The sequence below is a fragment of the Schistocerca americana genome, chromosome 1 (assembly GCF_021461395.2).
Source record: "Schistocerca americana isolate TAMUIC-IGC-003095 chromosome 1, iqSchAmer2.1, whole genome shotgun sequence".
In the NCBI taxonomy this organism is placed as follows: domain Eukaryota; kingdom Metazoa; phylum Arthropoda; class Insecta; order Orthoptera; family Acrididae; genus Schistocerca; species Schistocerca americana.
This window is the reverse complement of record NC_060119.1, coordinates 650567586-650581307: the sequence shown is the minus strand read 5'-3', so window position 1 is coordinate 650581307 and position 13722 is coordinate 650567586. Positions and strand designations below refer to the sequence as shown.

General features: G+C 46.1%; 1 protein-coding gene across 1 annotated transcript in view; it reads left to right on the top strand.

Moving 5' to 3' along the window:
- Window positions 1–1848: 1848 nt before the first annotated feature.
- Window positions 1849–13722, top strand: part of LOC124585841 (chitotriosidase-1-like) — a 102260-nt gene continuing 90386 nt past the window's right edge. The window contains exon 1 of the mRNA XM_047131406.1: window positions 1849–2062. Within this exon, the coding sequence (XP_046987362.1) occupies window positions 1849–2062 (214 nt within the window). The remainder of the gene's footprint in view (window positions 2063–13722) is intronic.

Below are 13722 nucleotides of genomic sequence, written 5' to 3'. Positions count from 1 at the left end.
AGAGACGGGTCATATACAATATGTACAACAACCAAGAGGGAATAATAAGAGTGGACGATCAAGAACGAAGTGCTCGTATTAAGAAGGGTGTAAGACAAGGCTGTAGCCTTTCGCCCCTACTCTTCAATCTGTACATCGAGGAAGCAATGATGGAAATAAAAGAAAGGTTCAGGAGTGGAATTAAAATACAAGGTGAAAGGATATCAATGGAGGAGGAGATTAGTGTCTAACGTCCCGTCGACAACGAGGGCATTAGAGACGGAGCGCAAGCTCGGGTGAGGGACGGACGGGGAAGGAAATCGGCCGTGCCCTTTCAAAGGAACCATCCCGGCATTTGCCTGAAGCGATTTAGGGAAATCACGGAAAACCTAAATCAGGATGGCCGGAGACGGGATTGAAAAGGATATCAATGATACGATTCGCTGATGACATTGCTATCCTGAGTGAAAGTGAAGAAGAATTAAATGATCTGTTGAACGGAATGAACAGTCTAATGAGTACACAGTATGGTTTGAGAGTAAATCGAAGAAAGACGAAGGTAATGAGAAGTAGTAGAAATGAGAACAGCGAGAAACTTAACATCAGGATTGATGGTCACGAAGTCAATGAAGTTAAGGAATTCTGCTACCTAGGCAGTAAAATAACCAATGACGGACGGAGCAAGGAGGACATCAGAAGCAGACTCGCTATGGCAAAAAAGGCATTTCTGGCCAAGAGCAGTCTACTAATATCAAATACCGGCCTTAATTTGAGGAAGAAATTTCTGAGGATGTACGTCTGGAGTACAGCATTGTATGGTAGTGAAACATGGACTGTGGGAAAATCGGAACAGAAGAGAATCGAAGCATTTGAGATGTGGTGCTATAGACGAATGTTGAAAATTAGGTGGACTGAGGAGGTTCTACGCAGAATCGGAGAGGAAAGGAATATGTGGAAAACACTGATAAGGAGAAGGGACAGGATGATAGGACATCTGCTAAGACATGAGGGAATGACTTCCATGGTACTAGAGGGAGCTGTAGAGGGCAAAAACAGTAGAGGAAGACAGAGATTGGAATACGTCAAGCAAATAATTGAGGACGTAGGTTGCAAGTGCTACTCGGAGATGAAGAGGTTAGCACATGAAAGGAATTCGTGGCGGGCCGCATCAAACCAGTCAGTAGACTGATGGCCAAAAAAAAAAAATTAATTAAAACATACAAATGCATTAACAATTTGCAAACCACTTTGCTCTGAGAAACTCAGATTCAAATAAAAAAAGTGAAGCGCTCAGAAAACATCATTGGACACCAATAACATAACTTCGTAAAGCTATGCGGATATGTGTACTCGAGTGAGACAGAGTTATCGGCACGAGACAGAATTTCAAAGTTAGTCATCATGGGTCTCCACCTGACCCGCTGGTCAAATCGTCCAGTATTCAGTTTTGTGAGGCATTTAGTGTTGGACTGCATGGGAACGTGAGGGCGTCCACACTCGTTGTCAAGGTTTCGGTCGACCACGTCCGAACACGTCAAGGGAGTATCGCCGTATTGTGCATCAAGAACATCGTAACACCTTCACGGTCAAGTGCCCTGCCATCCGAGGATTAGTGACGGGCTCTGTGCGTCATTCGGTGTTATCCTGTACCATTTGTCGGAGACTTGGCGACTTGTTACGGCGTTCCGTCTATACAGCTGGCAGAAGAATGTCGCAGGTTGCCTACAAGGCATGCAATTGCTCCACACCAGAAGACAGTTTTGCAGCAGTTCCACTAGACTGCCCTAGCAATGGCACCAGGGATCACGGAATGGGTGGGGGGGGAGGGGTCAGGGGGGAGAGGGGGGCACCCTTTTGCATCCGCGATTCATGCGCCCTACAACAGATCCTGTTATATCCCGCCGCGCGACAGTATTTAGGCTCGTGCACCGCTGTGCAGAGAGACTTCACGTCGAGCCACAGCTACAGTTGGACATCCGTTCCACCACGACGTCACTGTCTGCTGCCGACCAGCTACGTCCTCGATGGACACCACCTGGCCTCTGCAACTTCGCTGACGGCCCGGTCTCCGTGGTTGCATGTCGTAACCTGGTTGACAAATTTTGGTAGAACATTGACTGTGTGCTGTTTTTCGTAGGGTCTCACTGTGCACATACTAAACTCTTCTGAAATTTCATTAAATATATTCGCAATTGCAAATGTGGGCAACCATCAGCTGTAGACTGGAAGGACGGCAATGAAAAATTTTACCCGACCGGAACGCGAACCTGTACTTCCTGCTTATCGCGAGCGGTCGCCTTGTCATTCGGCTACCCGTGCATGACTAACGGCCAGACACGAACTTCCATATGTCGTCAAACATGTGTTGACAACTTCTACTCGTACATCCGTTATGTAGATTATCGTAAGGGCGAGACGTTTTACTTGCAAGCCGCTTGTCCGGTGTCGGCGGATAAATACGATATTGCAATCCCTGTGTTATTCCGATGATGATGATGATGATGATGATGATGTTCGGTTTGTGGGACGCTCAACTGCGCGGCTATCAGCGCCCGTACAAATTCCCAACCTTTTCTCAGTCCAAACTCGCCACTTTCATGAATGATGATGAAATGAGGAGGACAACAGAAACACCCAATCCTCTCGAGGCAGGTGAAAATCCCTGAGCTCGCGCGGGAATCGAACCCGGGACCCCGTGCTCGGGAAACGAGATCGCTACCGCGAGACCACGAGCTGCGGACATGTGTTATTCCGAATGCGATGCAAAGCTCCTTCGGACATGCATGCATTTCCAGAGGAACTTAGCTTCGTATTTAGGCCTTCAGCCTGTCAGCTATTTTTTGAGTGTTAATTACGTTTGTTCTTGGGAGCAGACGAGCATACTGTCTTTTTTCAGTGCACTGTATTTGCGTAAATTTAGTGACTTTAGTTCCGCCTACGGCCTGCGGTTAGCATCATAACACAACAGGCTGCATTTAGAGCGGTTGCGTGACCGGGAAGCCTGTAAGGCTGATGAATGGCACCGCACCGTGTCCTGTGATGAATCGTGGTGCCGCACTACATAGGATTACCATTGTTGGCGGGTGTGGCAACGACTCATTCTTCCAAAGTTTTGGAGAGCTACAGAAGTGTTATTCCGGCCGCCATGGGAGGGAGAGCGGTATGGGCATCGGGTATGAGTTCAGTTCACGGCCGATAGTGACTGAGGGAATTCCTTCGGCACAACAGTATGTCAATGGGTTCCTGTATCCTCATGCGTTACCTCTGATGCGACATTTTTCAACAGAAAGTGCTCCTCCTCACACGACACGTATACCTTGAAACGTCTCTGTGAAGTCGTTTCATAAGACGCTTGTCGAATTCGGTACAACTTATTCACTTTACTACCCGATTTTAACTCAATTCATGAACTGTTCCAGAAAGACTGGGCTCTCAAATAAGCCCTATTGAATATTATATGTGTGTTTTAATGTGGGGTTTCGGTTTTGTTTTGTGGGAAACGCTGAGTTGGCCATCGTCTACTGGGAGCAGACGATTTTGCTTCTCGTTCGAAGGAGAGCACAGGATGACCAACTTAGGGTTCCAATACCTGAACAGAGAGGTTTACCCATCTTAGTCGAAGGCTGTGTCGAAGGCTGTTTTTGTATGTGAGGTTGGTGACGGATGGCTACTCCTCTGGTAGCTTCCGGTGCACGGGGAGCTAGGTAATCTCGAAAGAGAAAGCGGCACTCTTCGGTAAACGTTTGGTGAGTACGGATCGTAGCTTTTAAGGGGGGTTTCAGGTGATAGGAAGCAGGTTGAGTTAGGACTTCGTTATGTTTAAATGTTGAAATACTCAAGAACTTTAGCTTAACTGAAGCGTGTGAAGCGAGTTATTTTTCCGAATGTGCCATAATTACAGGCGATGAACAATGATGAAGTAGGATTTCAAACAGTAAATCTGATTAGGAAAAGCTGGTTAGGATCACTTCAACCGTACGTGAGTGTAATACTGTGTCGAAGCGAGTATGATTTTCAATGATTTTTAATCTTATATTTTGTGGAAGTTGCTTTTGTTTTTGTGTGTCGATTTTGTGCCACGTATTTGGTAATCAATGACCCTTCTAGTCCACCACAGTACCGTAATAGTCTTTATTTTAACAGTTTGCTTGTTTAATGAGCTATAATTTCTGCAAGAATATCCGTTCTTTCGTGCGCTTTCTACAAAGCAGCACAACAGTATGATTCTGAGTGCACCACGTGCTCTATTTAGGCCGTTTGCAAGCAGCAGACTCAGTTAGTATGTTGAATAATTGTCGGACAACCTCGTGCATTGGTTAAACCTCTGTTCAGAATAGTGCATGCGTAGAATCGTAGTGCGAATCTCACTGAGACATTTTTATGGTATGAATGCAAAGGAGATGATAGTATCATTGTCTCCCACCCCCGTTTTTTGTGTTTCTTCTTGCTGTAGTTAAATTGTGCTCTGTTACATTCTCACGTAATTCTTACTTAAATATTTCAAGTCAGGCACCAGTTATGTGTAGTTAGGATGTGCAACCAAATACTTAGATACAATAAATAATCTACGTGAAAGATAAATTCTATGGTGTTGATCTTACTCACTTACTCCGATTTCCAATCCTGATTTAATCAAGTTGCTTCCTGCACGACATGGAGTGCTATTTATCTGGCTACTTAAAGAAATTTCCATACTTGTAATTAAATTATTAAAGTAATTAAACTAATAATTTTCCAGCTCCGTTTTTTTTCTAAATGGTTAGGAAGGGTTTGGGCTGGTAATGACCCTGAATTTTTGAATTTTTATCGTTATTTGTGTGAGAGAAGCGTATATCACTCGATGAGAAACGGCGTAAAGTAATACGTTACAACCTACTACCCTCCTGCGCGATGTTGAGGTAATCCTTTGACCAGAAAGGTGCCCAAACCTTCCCACAAGATGTGCGGGACAATCTGCTCGGATGTTGACTCCGCCAAAGGGCTAGTATCCAGAATATGGAGGACGGGTTACAACAATTGTGGGTCAACGTGACGCATTAGAAGATACAACGGCTGTATGACACTCATCGCAAACGAATCAGTGCCTGCATCCAGGCCACGGGCCGCGCAGCGTCATACTGGCAAGTGACCCGATATCGTAATCACTGAAATGACATCACATACCCGTTCCATCCGTGCAATTTCATACCGTTTCTGCCTCTCCTCCTGGGTGCTTCACTATTTTGGTCAGGCACCATATACAGTGACTCTCGGTTTTCTATTTTTAAGCAACTTCAGTCTACGATTAAATCAATATAATTATTAAAATCGTAATTTTCATGTAAATAAAACTGCCAGTCTGTGAGTGTCTCCGAATTATACACTCCTGGAAATTGAAATAAGAACACCGTGAATTCATTGTCCCAGGAAGGGGAAACTTTATTGACACATTCCTGGGGTCCGATACATCACATGATCACACTGACAGAACCACAGGCACATAGACACAGGCAACAGAGCATGCACAATGTCGGCACTAGTACAGTGTATATCCACCTTTCGCCGCAATGCAGGCTGCTATTCTCCCATGGAGACGATCGTAGAGATGCTGGATGTAGTCCTGTGGAACGGCTTGCCATGTCATTTCCACCTGGCGCCACAGTTGGACCAGCGTTCGTGCTGGACGTGCAGACCGCGTGAGACGACGCTTCATCCAGTTCCAAACATGCTCAATGGGGGACAGATCCGGAGATCTTGCTGGCCAGGGTAGTTGACTTACACCTTCTAGAGCACGTTGGGTGGCACGGGATACATGCGGACGTGCATTGTCCTGTTGGAACAGCAAGTTCCCTTGCCGGTCTAGGAATGGTAGAACGATGGGTTCGATGACGGTTTGGATGTACCGTGCACTATTCAGTGTCCCCTCGACGATCACCAGTGGTGTACGGCCAGTGTAGGAGATTGCTCCCCACACCATGATGCCGGGTGTTGGCCCTGTGTGCCTCGGTCGTATGCAGTCCTGATTGTGGCGCTCACCTGCATGGCGCCAAACACGCATACGACCATCATTGGCACCAAGGCAGAAGCGACTCTCATCGCTGAAGACGACACGTCTCCATTCGTCCCTCCATTCACGCCTGTCGCGACACCACTGGAGGCGGGCTGCACGATGTTGGGGCGTGAGCGGAAGACGGCCTAACGGTGTGCGGGACCGTAGCCCAGCTTCATGGAGACGGTTGCGAATGGTCCTCGCCGATACCCCAGGAGCAACAGCGTCCCTAATTTGCTGGGAAGTGGCGGTGCGGTCCCCTACGGCACTGCGTAGGATCCTACGGTCTTGGCGTGCATCCGTGCGTCGCTGCGGTCCGGTCCCAGGTAGACGGGCACGTGCACCTTCCGCCGACCACTGGCGACGATATCGATGTACTGTGGAGACCTCACGCCCCACGTGTTGAGCAATTCGGCGGTACGTCCACCCGGCCTCCCGCATGCCCACTATACGCCCTCGCTCAAAGTCCGTCAACTGCACATACGGTTCACGTCCACGCTGTCGCGGCATGCTACCAGTGTTAAAGACTGCGATGGAGCTCCGTATGCCACGGCAAACTGGCTGACACTGACGGCGGCGGTGCACAAATGCTGCGCAGCTAGCGCCATTCGACGGCCAACACCGCGGTTCCTGGTGTGTCCGCTGTGCCGTGCGTGTGATCGTTGCTTGTACAGCCCTCTCGCAGTGTCCGGAGCAAGTATGGTGGGTCTGACACACCGGTGTCAATGTGCTCTTTTTTCCATTTCCAGGAGTGTACTTTGTTGCACTGAATCGTACAGAATTGGAACTGTATAAATGATCATTTCATTTGTAAGACACGTTGTAATTCTAACGTATGGTTAAAATCCACCATAATAAACGTTTTCTCCGACGCATGTGCGCAGTTGTAGACAGTGATAACACAGTCTTGCGTGACGACGGCCGGTTACTTACAGAATGACAAGGGTAACAGTTTAGAAATTCGACTCTAATAAATACACTACTGGCCATTAAAATTGCTACACCAAGAAGAAATGCAGATGGTAAACGGGTCTTCATTGGACAAATATATTATACTAGAACTGACATGTGAGTACATTTTCACGCAATTTGGGCGCATAGATCCTGAGAAATCAGTGCCCAGAACAACCACCTCTGGCCGTAATAACAGCCTTGATACGCCTGGGCATTGAGTCAAACAGAGCTTGGATGGCGTGTACGGGTACAGCTGCCCATGCAGCTTCAACACGATACCACATTTCATCAAGAGTAGTGACTGGCGTATTGTGACGAGCCAGTTGCTCGGCCACCATTGAGAGATCTGGAGAATGTGCTGGCCAGGGCAGCAGTCGAACATTTTCTGTATCCAGAAAGGCCCGTACAGGACCTGCAACATGCGATCGTGCATTGTCCTGCTGAAATGTAGCGTTTGGCAGGGATCGAATGAAGGGTAGAACCACGGGTCGTTACACATCTGAAATGTAACGTCCACTGTTCAAAGTGCTGTCAATGTGAACAAGAGGTGACCGAGACGTGTAACCAATGGCACCCCATACCGTCACGCCGGGTGATACGCCAGTATGGCGATGACGAATACACGCTTCCAATGTGCGTTCACCGCGATGTCGCCAAACACGGATGCGACCATCATGATGCTGTTATCAGAACCTGGACTCATCCGAAAAAGTGACGTTTTGCCATTCGTGCACCCAGGTTCGTCGTTGAGTACACCATCGCAGGCGCTCCTGTCTGTGATGCAGCGTCAAGGGTAACCGCAGCCATGGTCTCCGAGCTGATAGTCCATGTTGCTGCAAACGTCGTCGAACTGTTCGTGCAGATGGTTGTTGTCTTGCAAACGTCCCCATCTGTTGACTCAGGGATCGAGACGTGGCTGCGCGATCCGTTACAGCCATGCGGATACAATGCCTGTCATCTCGACTGATAGTGATGCGAGGCCTTTGGAATCCAGCACGGCGTTCCGTATTACCCTCCTGAACCCACCGATATCATATTCTGCTAACAGTAATTGGATCTCGACCAACGAGAGGAGCAATGTCGCGATACGATAAACCGCAGTCGCGATAGGCTACAATCCGACCTTTATCAAAGTCGGAAACGTGATGGTACGCATTTCTCCTCCTTGCACGAGGCATCACAAAAACGTTTCACCAGGCAGCGCCGGTCAACTGCTGTGTGTGTATGAGAAATCGGCTGGAAACTTATGTCAGCACGTTGTAGGTGTCGCCACCGGCGCCAACCTTGTGTGATTGCTCTGAAAAGCTAATCATTTGCATATCACAGCATCTTCTTCCTGTCGGTTAAATTTCGCGTCTGTAGAACGTCATCTTCGTGGTGTAGCAATTTTAATGGTTAGTAGTGTAGTATGGTGGCAACACTGACGACGCCACGTTGAAGTAGAGAAAGATGTTTTGTTTTGTGCTGAATGATAATAAACGTTACGCTAAGTTCAACCATTTTAACTCGCCTCAGACGGCTTCAAATAGTGGAAAAAAACGTATCAAGTATAAATGTGTTCATTGGAATTGTGCATTTAATTATCTAATGATAGTGGCTCGTCTTTTATACCCAAACAATGAAACAAAGGGAGATCTCATTATGTCAACAGAAAAAAGCAGCCTTACAGATTTTGAGAAGCCAGCTGTCTTGCCATACACCGTTACTCCTTCCAGGTAGTTCGCCCCTCTGTCACAGTGGTATGCGGGCTTGGCCTACATTAAGGCGTAGCCAATGGAGAGAGTACCTAGGGGAACCGACTATGCTCGTATCTTGTATCGGAACTCAGCCTCTGCTAGGACAGATCAATATTAGTGTTTAACCTGAACTGGGTGTTGTGGCTCGTGGTGTTCACTTAAACCGTATACTAACTGATTTGGTAGCAGTGTTTCAGAACCCCGACACTTACAGTGGAGCAGTGACAGGAAACAAACAGCGATATATAACTGACGACTCCTGAAGACAGCAGGTTTTCCGCTCTGAAATCTCACACATCTTTCCCTCGCTACCAGCGCAGAAAACGGTATTTTCTCATATGTAATAAGGAAATGTGGTTCTGTCCTGAGCAAATGCCGTTTTTTGTTTTACTACCCGACAAGTTTGAGAAACACTTCTGCATCTTCAGTGGGTTTTACTGATTCTCTTAGAACTACATATTGGTATTCAAAAGGCTGTTTGGTATTTGCAACACAGCTATAATTATTGCCTTCCAGCGTGTCATTATTTTGAAGATCTCTCGTTTTCGTGCTTCCGCGAGATGTTTGAGTGGAGCTTACTAAGTCGCACTGTTCCACGTATTTTCTCTATTGAACTGTTATATCTGCGTCTATAGATGAAATATAAATGACCACACTTACTGTTTAGCATTGTGATGTTAAGAGTCTACTACAATGGTTCTGCTGTAAAAATTTTCTACAAGAGCCCTTCTATGAAGAGCCTGAACAAAGTTCCACAATAGTTCGCATCCACCTTTACTTGAGGACATCACCAAAACCGCTGATGTTCCAAGGAAAGGACGTTCTGTAATGAATAAAAAATCTGGAGCCCAGAGGCACATATACCTCTTAGGTAAGTGCTCGGCTGACATCGAACGTATTCTACTCGTGACTACGTAAAATAACCATTAAACTTCGAGAGTAGCTTTCACAGTTCAGCATCATTTTATTTTAGCGCTCCAGGGAAACCCCCACTGCTGTAAGTCATTCAAGCAGAGCCCGCCGGGTTAGCCGCGCGGTCTAACGCACTGCATCCCGAGCGGGATGGCGTGCCGGTCCCCAGCACGAATCCGGCCGGCGGATTAGTGTCGAGGTCCGGTGTGCCTGCCAGCCTGTGGATGATTTTTAAGGCAGTTTTCCATCTGCCTCGACGAATGCGGGCTGGTTGCCCTTATTCCGCCTCAGTTACATTCTGTCGGCGATTGCTGCGAAAACACTGTCTCCACGTACGCGTACACCATAATTACTCTACCACCCAAACACTGGGTTCAAATGGCTCTGAGCACTATGGGACTTAACTTCTGAGGTCATCAGTCCCCTAGAACTCAGAACTACTTAAACCTAACTAACCTAAGGACATCACACACATCCATGCCCGAGGCAGGATTCCAACCTGTACCGCAGCCGTCGCGCAGTTCCAGACTGTAGCGCCTAGAACCGCTCGGCCACACCGGCCGGCCCCAAACACTGGGGTTACACTCGTCTGAAATGAGACGTTCCCGTGGTAGGGGGGGGGGGGGGGTCCACTTTGGTGTGGGCCGAACCGCACAATAACGCAGTAACGCTGGGTTCGGTGTAGGGCGGCGATGGGATGAGTGGACTGCTGTAGCCTGTTGTGGGGTTGTGTACCACTAAGGGCTACGGCGGGGACGAAGCCTCTCCGTCATTTCTAGGTCCCCAGTTCAGTACATACATAGATTTAAGTAGACGACATAACTTACTGCTACGAGAGAAATGATTATTGCGAAGCAGTTTCTGCTAACACTGGGGCGACGAGTGATCAATGAGAAATTTCATTTACGTAATCAAGCAGTAGTTCCTGTCCATCGATGGTCGCAAGTGAACGGAAAACAGAAATCTATATTGGCACATTAGTCATAACACTTTAGCAAACAAGTATAGTTAGCACGTACAGCAACGCACGATCTTGGTATATCTGGGACATTTTGATGATGCTGTTAGAACTTCTAGTTTTCTCCCTTAGTGCTATTTCCGATTTGTGACTGTGAAGGTACTTATCCAATAACAGATATTAAATAATTGAACTTGCATTCCATTTGGAACTGATGTCTATCGTCGACAGCACTATGAGGTCTGACTACCACAGACACAAATACACTACCGTATTCGTGTTGACATGAAAGCAAATAGCCTCCCAATGTCGTCTTTAGGAATTTCCTGCCGTGTCAATTCATAAAGACTGCTGGTTGGATTGTGGAGAAAAGTGTACTTGTCATTGCATCCCACACTCTCTGTGGGTGGTAAACCAGGTCAGTAGGCAGGCTAGTCAAAGATCTCGTACGTTCCTCCAAGCGTTTGTGTCCTGAACTGCAGCGTGGTATCTTTCATTATCTTGCTAATGACATGCCATTTGCTACCCTCGTCATAAAGGGTATGAAAACTGCCAGTCGGGCTCGGGCGGACACAGCGGGCTACCCTCGGCGGGGCTTACGTGATTGCCGCTCTGTGCTGGACAGTCACGCAGTCGAGCCGTACGCAGCTACTGCGTCACCCAAGAACACGCCGTGGCTATCCCAGGGCAACCCAGAGAACTACAACACCGGAAGAATCGCTTATCGATTTTGGCAAGATCAATAATTCTTTTTAATCATAGGGTTCAGGTCACTTTTATTGATGGTAATAAACAGTCCAATCACCGTTCACAGAAATGTTTTCACATACACCATGATCTTTAAATCAAATACTAACAGCTTCGGTACCTTCTACCTTACGTCTGCTAGGAGTACGGAGAGTCAAGGGAATATCAGAAACATAATATGACCTACCTAAGTCTTTGTTAGCGACCTCACCAACATGATAAGTGTGATAAGAAATTGTATTATGCGAATCCATACTGTCCAACCTAGCAGCAGTAGAGGCAGTACTACCTTACCTTATTATAGCCACAGTCAACCAACGGTTATTATGACTAAAAGTATCATTGTTACTAATACTAAAATTAGATATACATTCTACAAAAACAACAGGACCGTCCAGGACAGAAGTGTGTGCAACTCTTTTCAGTTTATTTTTTGTTATACCAACACCAGTACCACTCTTCACTCCAATGTAGTTAATTGTCTTACAAACAGCTGAATGATCACAACAACGACGACAATTCCTACTAAATCAGTCTCACTGTCATACACTACTACCTATCTATGGACACGTTGACCGCCACAAAAAAAGTGAATCCTACAGCTGAACAAAATAGAATCCCACTCATTGTACCAGATGATCCTGGCTCTACACCATGTAAGTCTCCATTGTCTATGATATGGTGTCAACGATAAATGACCCACAGAAACTAGAGATCTCAATCCAGATTCCAATAGTTTGTTACCGACGGTTCGTGGCGACACTTCGCCTTTAACATCAGTCCGGATTTCAGCTTTTGTCATCCGTCTTAATCAGAGCCAGTCGAGTAATCCTACAATCTTCTCGTGAAGAGAAGAACCCATGGCTAATCGTCTTGCTACATCACCACCCGTTCTGGAAATCTACATGATTAGTGGCTCTCGAATTAATGCCGTTGAAAAGAAACTGTAGGTAGATCTCAACTGGTAGGAGGTAAGCAGCAATAATCCTAGAAAAGACGCCACAATCGGCATTGCTGACGACAAATCACAAAATGTTTCCCGTAGATAAGAGTTATCCTTTATCTGTTGAGTGAGACAGTCTGCTACAGAGGAGAGAGAATTTATAATAGGAGATAACACCAGCAGTGAAAAATGAGCGCACTGGGTAATGACAACGGCGTGAAGAGGAGAACCGTCAGAAGCAATTCATCACGGATTAAGTTCTAAGTAAAGTGTGTTTTTATACTCAGAATATCATGATATATAGATAAAAGGCATTAAATGCTAATCCGAGGTTATATTACTCAACACTTTCCGACTATCGCTGGTCTGTTCTTCCTGTAAGCTGACGTCATTGGAAATAAAAGACTAGAAGAATACACAAACTAATCTCTTCACTGCCCTGCAGCTATCAATGGACCTTGAAGCATTGTATGGGGACTAAAGTTTGTACAGGAATATGCTATCACCTCTGTCTTATAAACGAATCAACTACCTGGATGAAGGAATGGCGAGCTCTTTCAGAAATAGTGTCGAAAGATTTGACAGTTATCCACGAAAGCTGAGAATGGTCTCTTCGTATTGAATTTGCGACGCACAATGTCTTTTCTAAGGACAAAAAATTTAAGCTCTAGTACTCAACGAGTGTTCAGGCCTTAATACTGGTCGTCTCCCACACGTCCATCGGTAAATGTCTTACGCCTTCATCATACACAAGTCGGCAAAAATACGAATGGGCTTTTGCGTTGTCACATACAATTATCAGCACTCGGCTTATGATAAAAGATGACATCCACTACAGTGATCCTCCAATAATAATAGAAAGATGTGTATCATTTAAAGTATGACATTTACGTTATTCGAAACGTGTTGTATGGTATCCTTTCGACTGGAGGTTTTTGGGACCGCGCCCGATCACTATTGTAAGAAAATAAAACACGTGCAGCCGTACTTTTGGTCTTATTTATTGAGTTGCTACCAGTTTCGGCACTGCAATGTGCCATCTTCAGACCTTAGTTGATGCTGCAGGGGTTATCACAATCAATATATACACTGCATTAGTAGCCAACATAAATGGTTTACACAGACTACCTGTAACTTTGGTATCAATGGCTGACAGCACAGTTACAGATAATCTGCGTGAACCAGTTATGTTGGCCACTGATGCAATGTTTATGTGAATCGTGATAATCCCTTCAGCATGAACTATAGCCTGAAGATGACGCACTGAAGCGCCGAAACTGGTAACTACACAATAAATAAGGTCATATGGGTGGTTGTAGGCGTTTCATTTACTTACAATTACTCGAAAGTGGTGAACTTAAATCCAAAGTTTGTCCAAGAATTTTTGATACACCCTGTACAACTTACTGTCTGCTGTTACATGGGAGGGCTTTAGATTGGCCAACGAAACAAGATGACTAAAGCC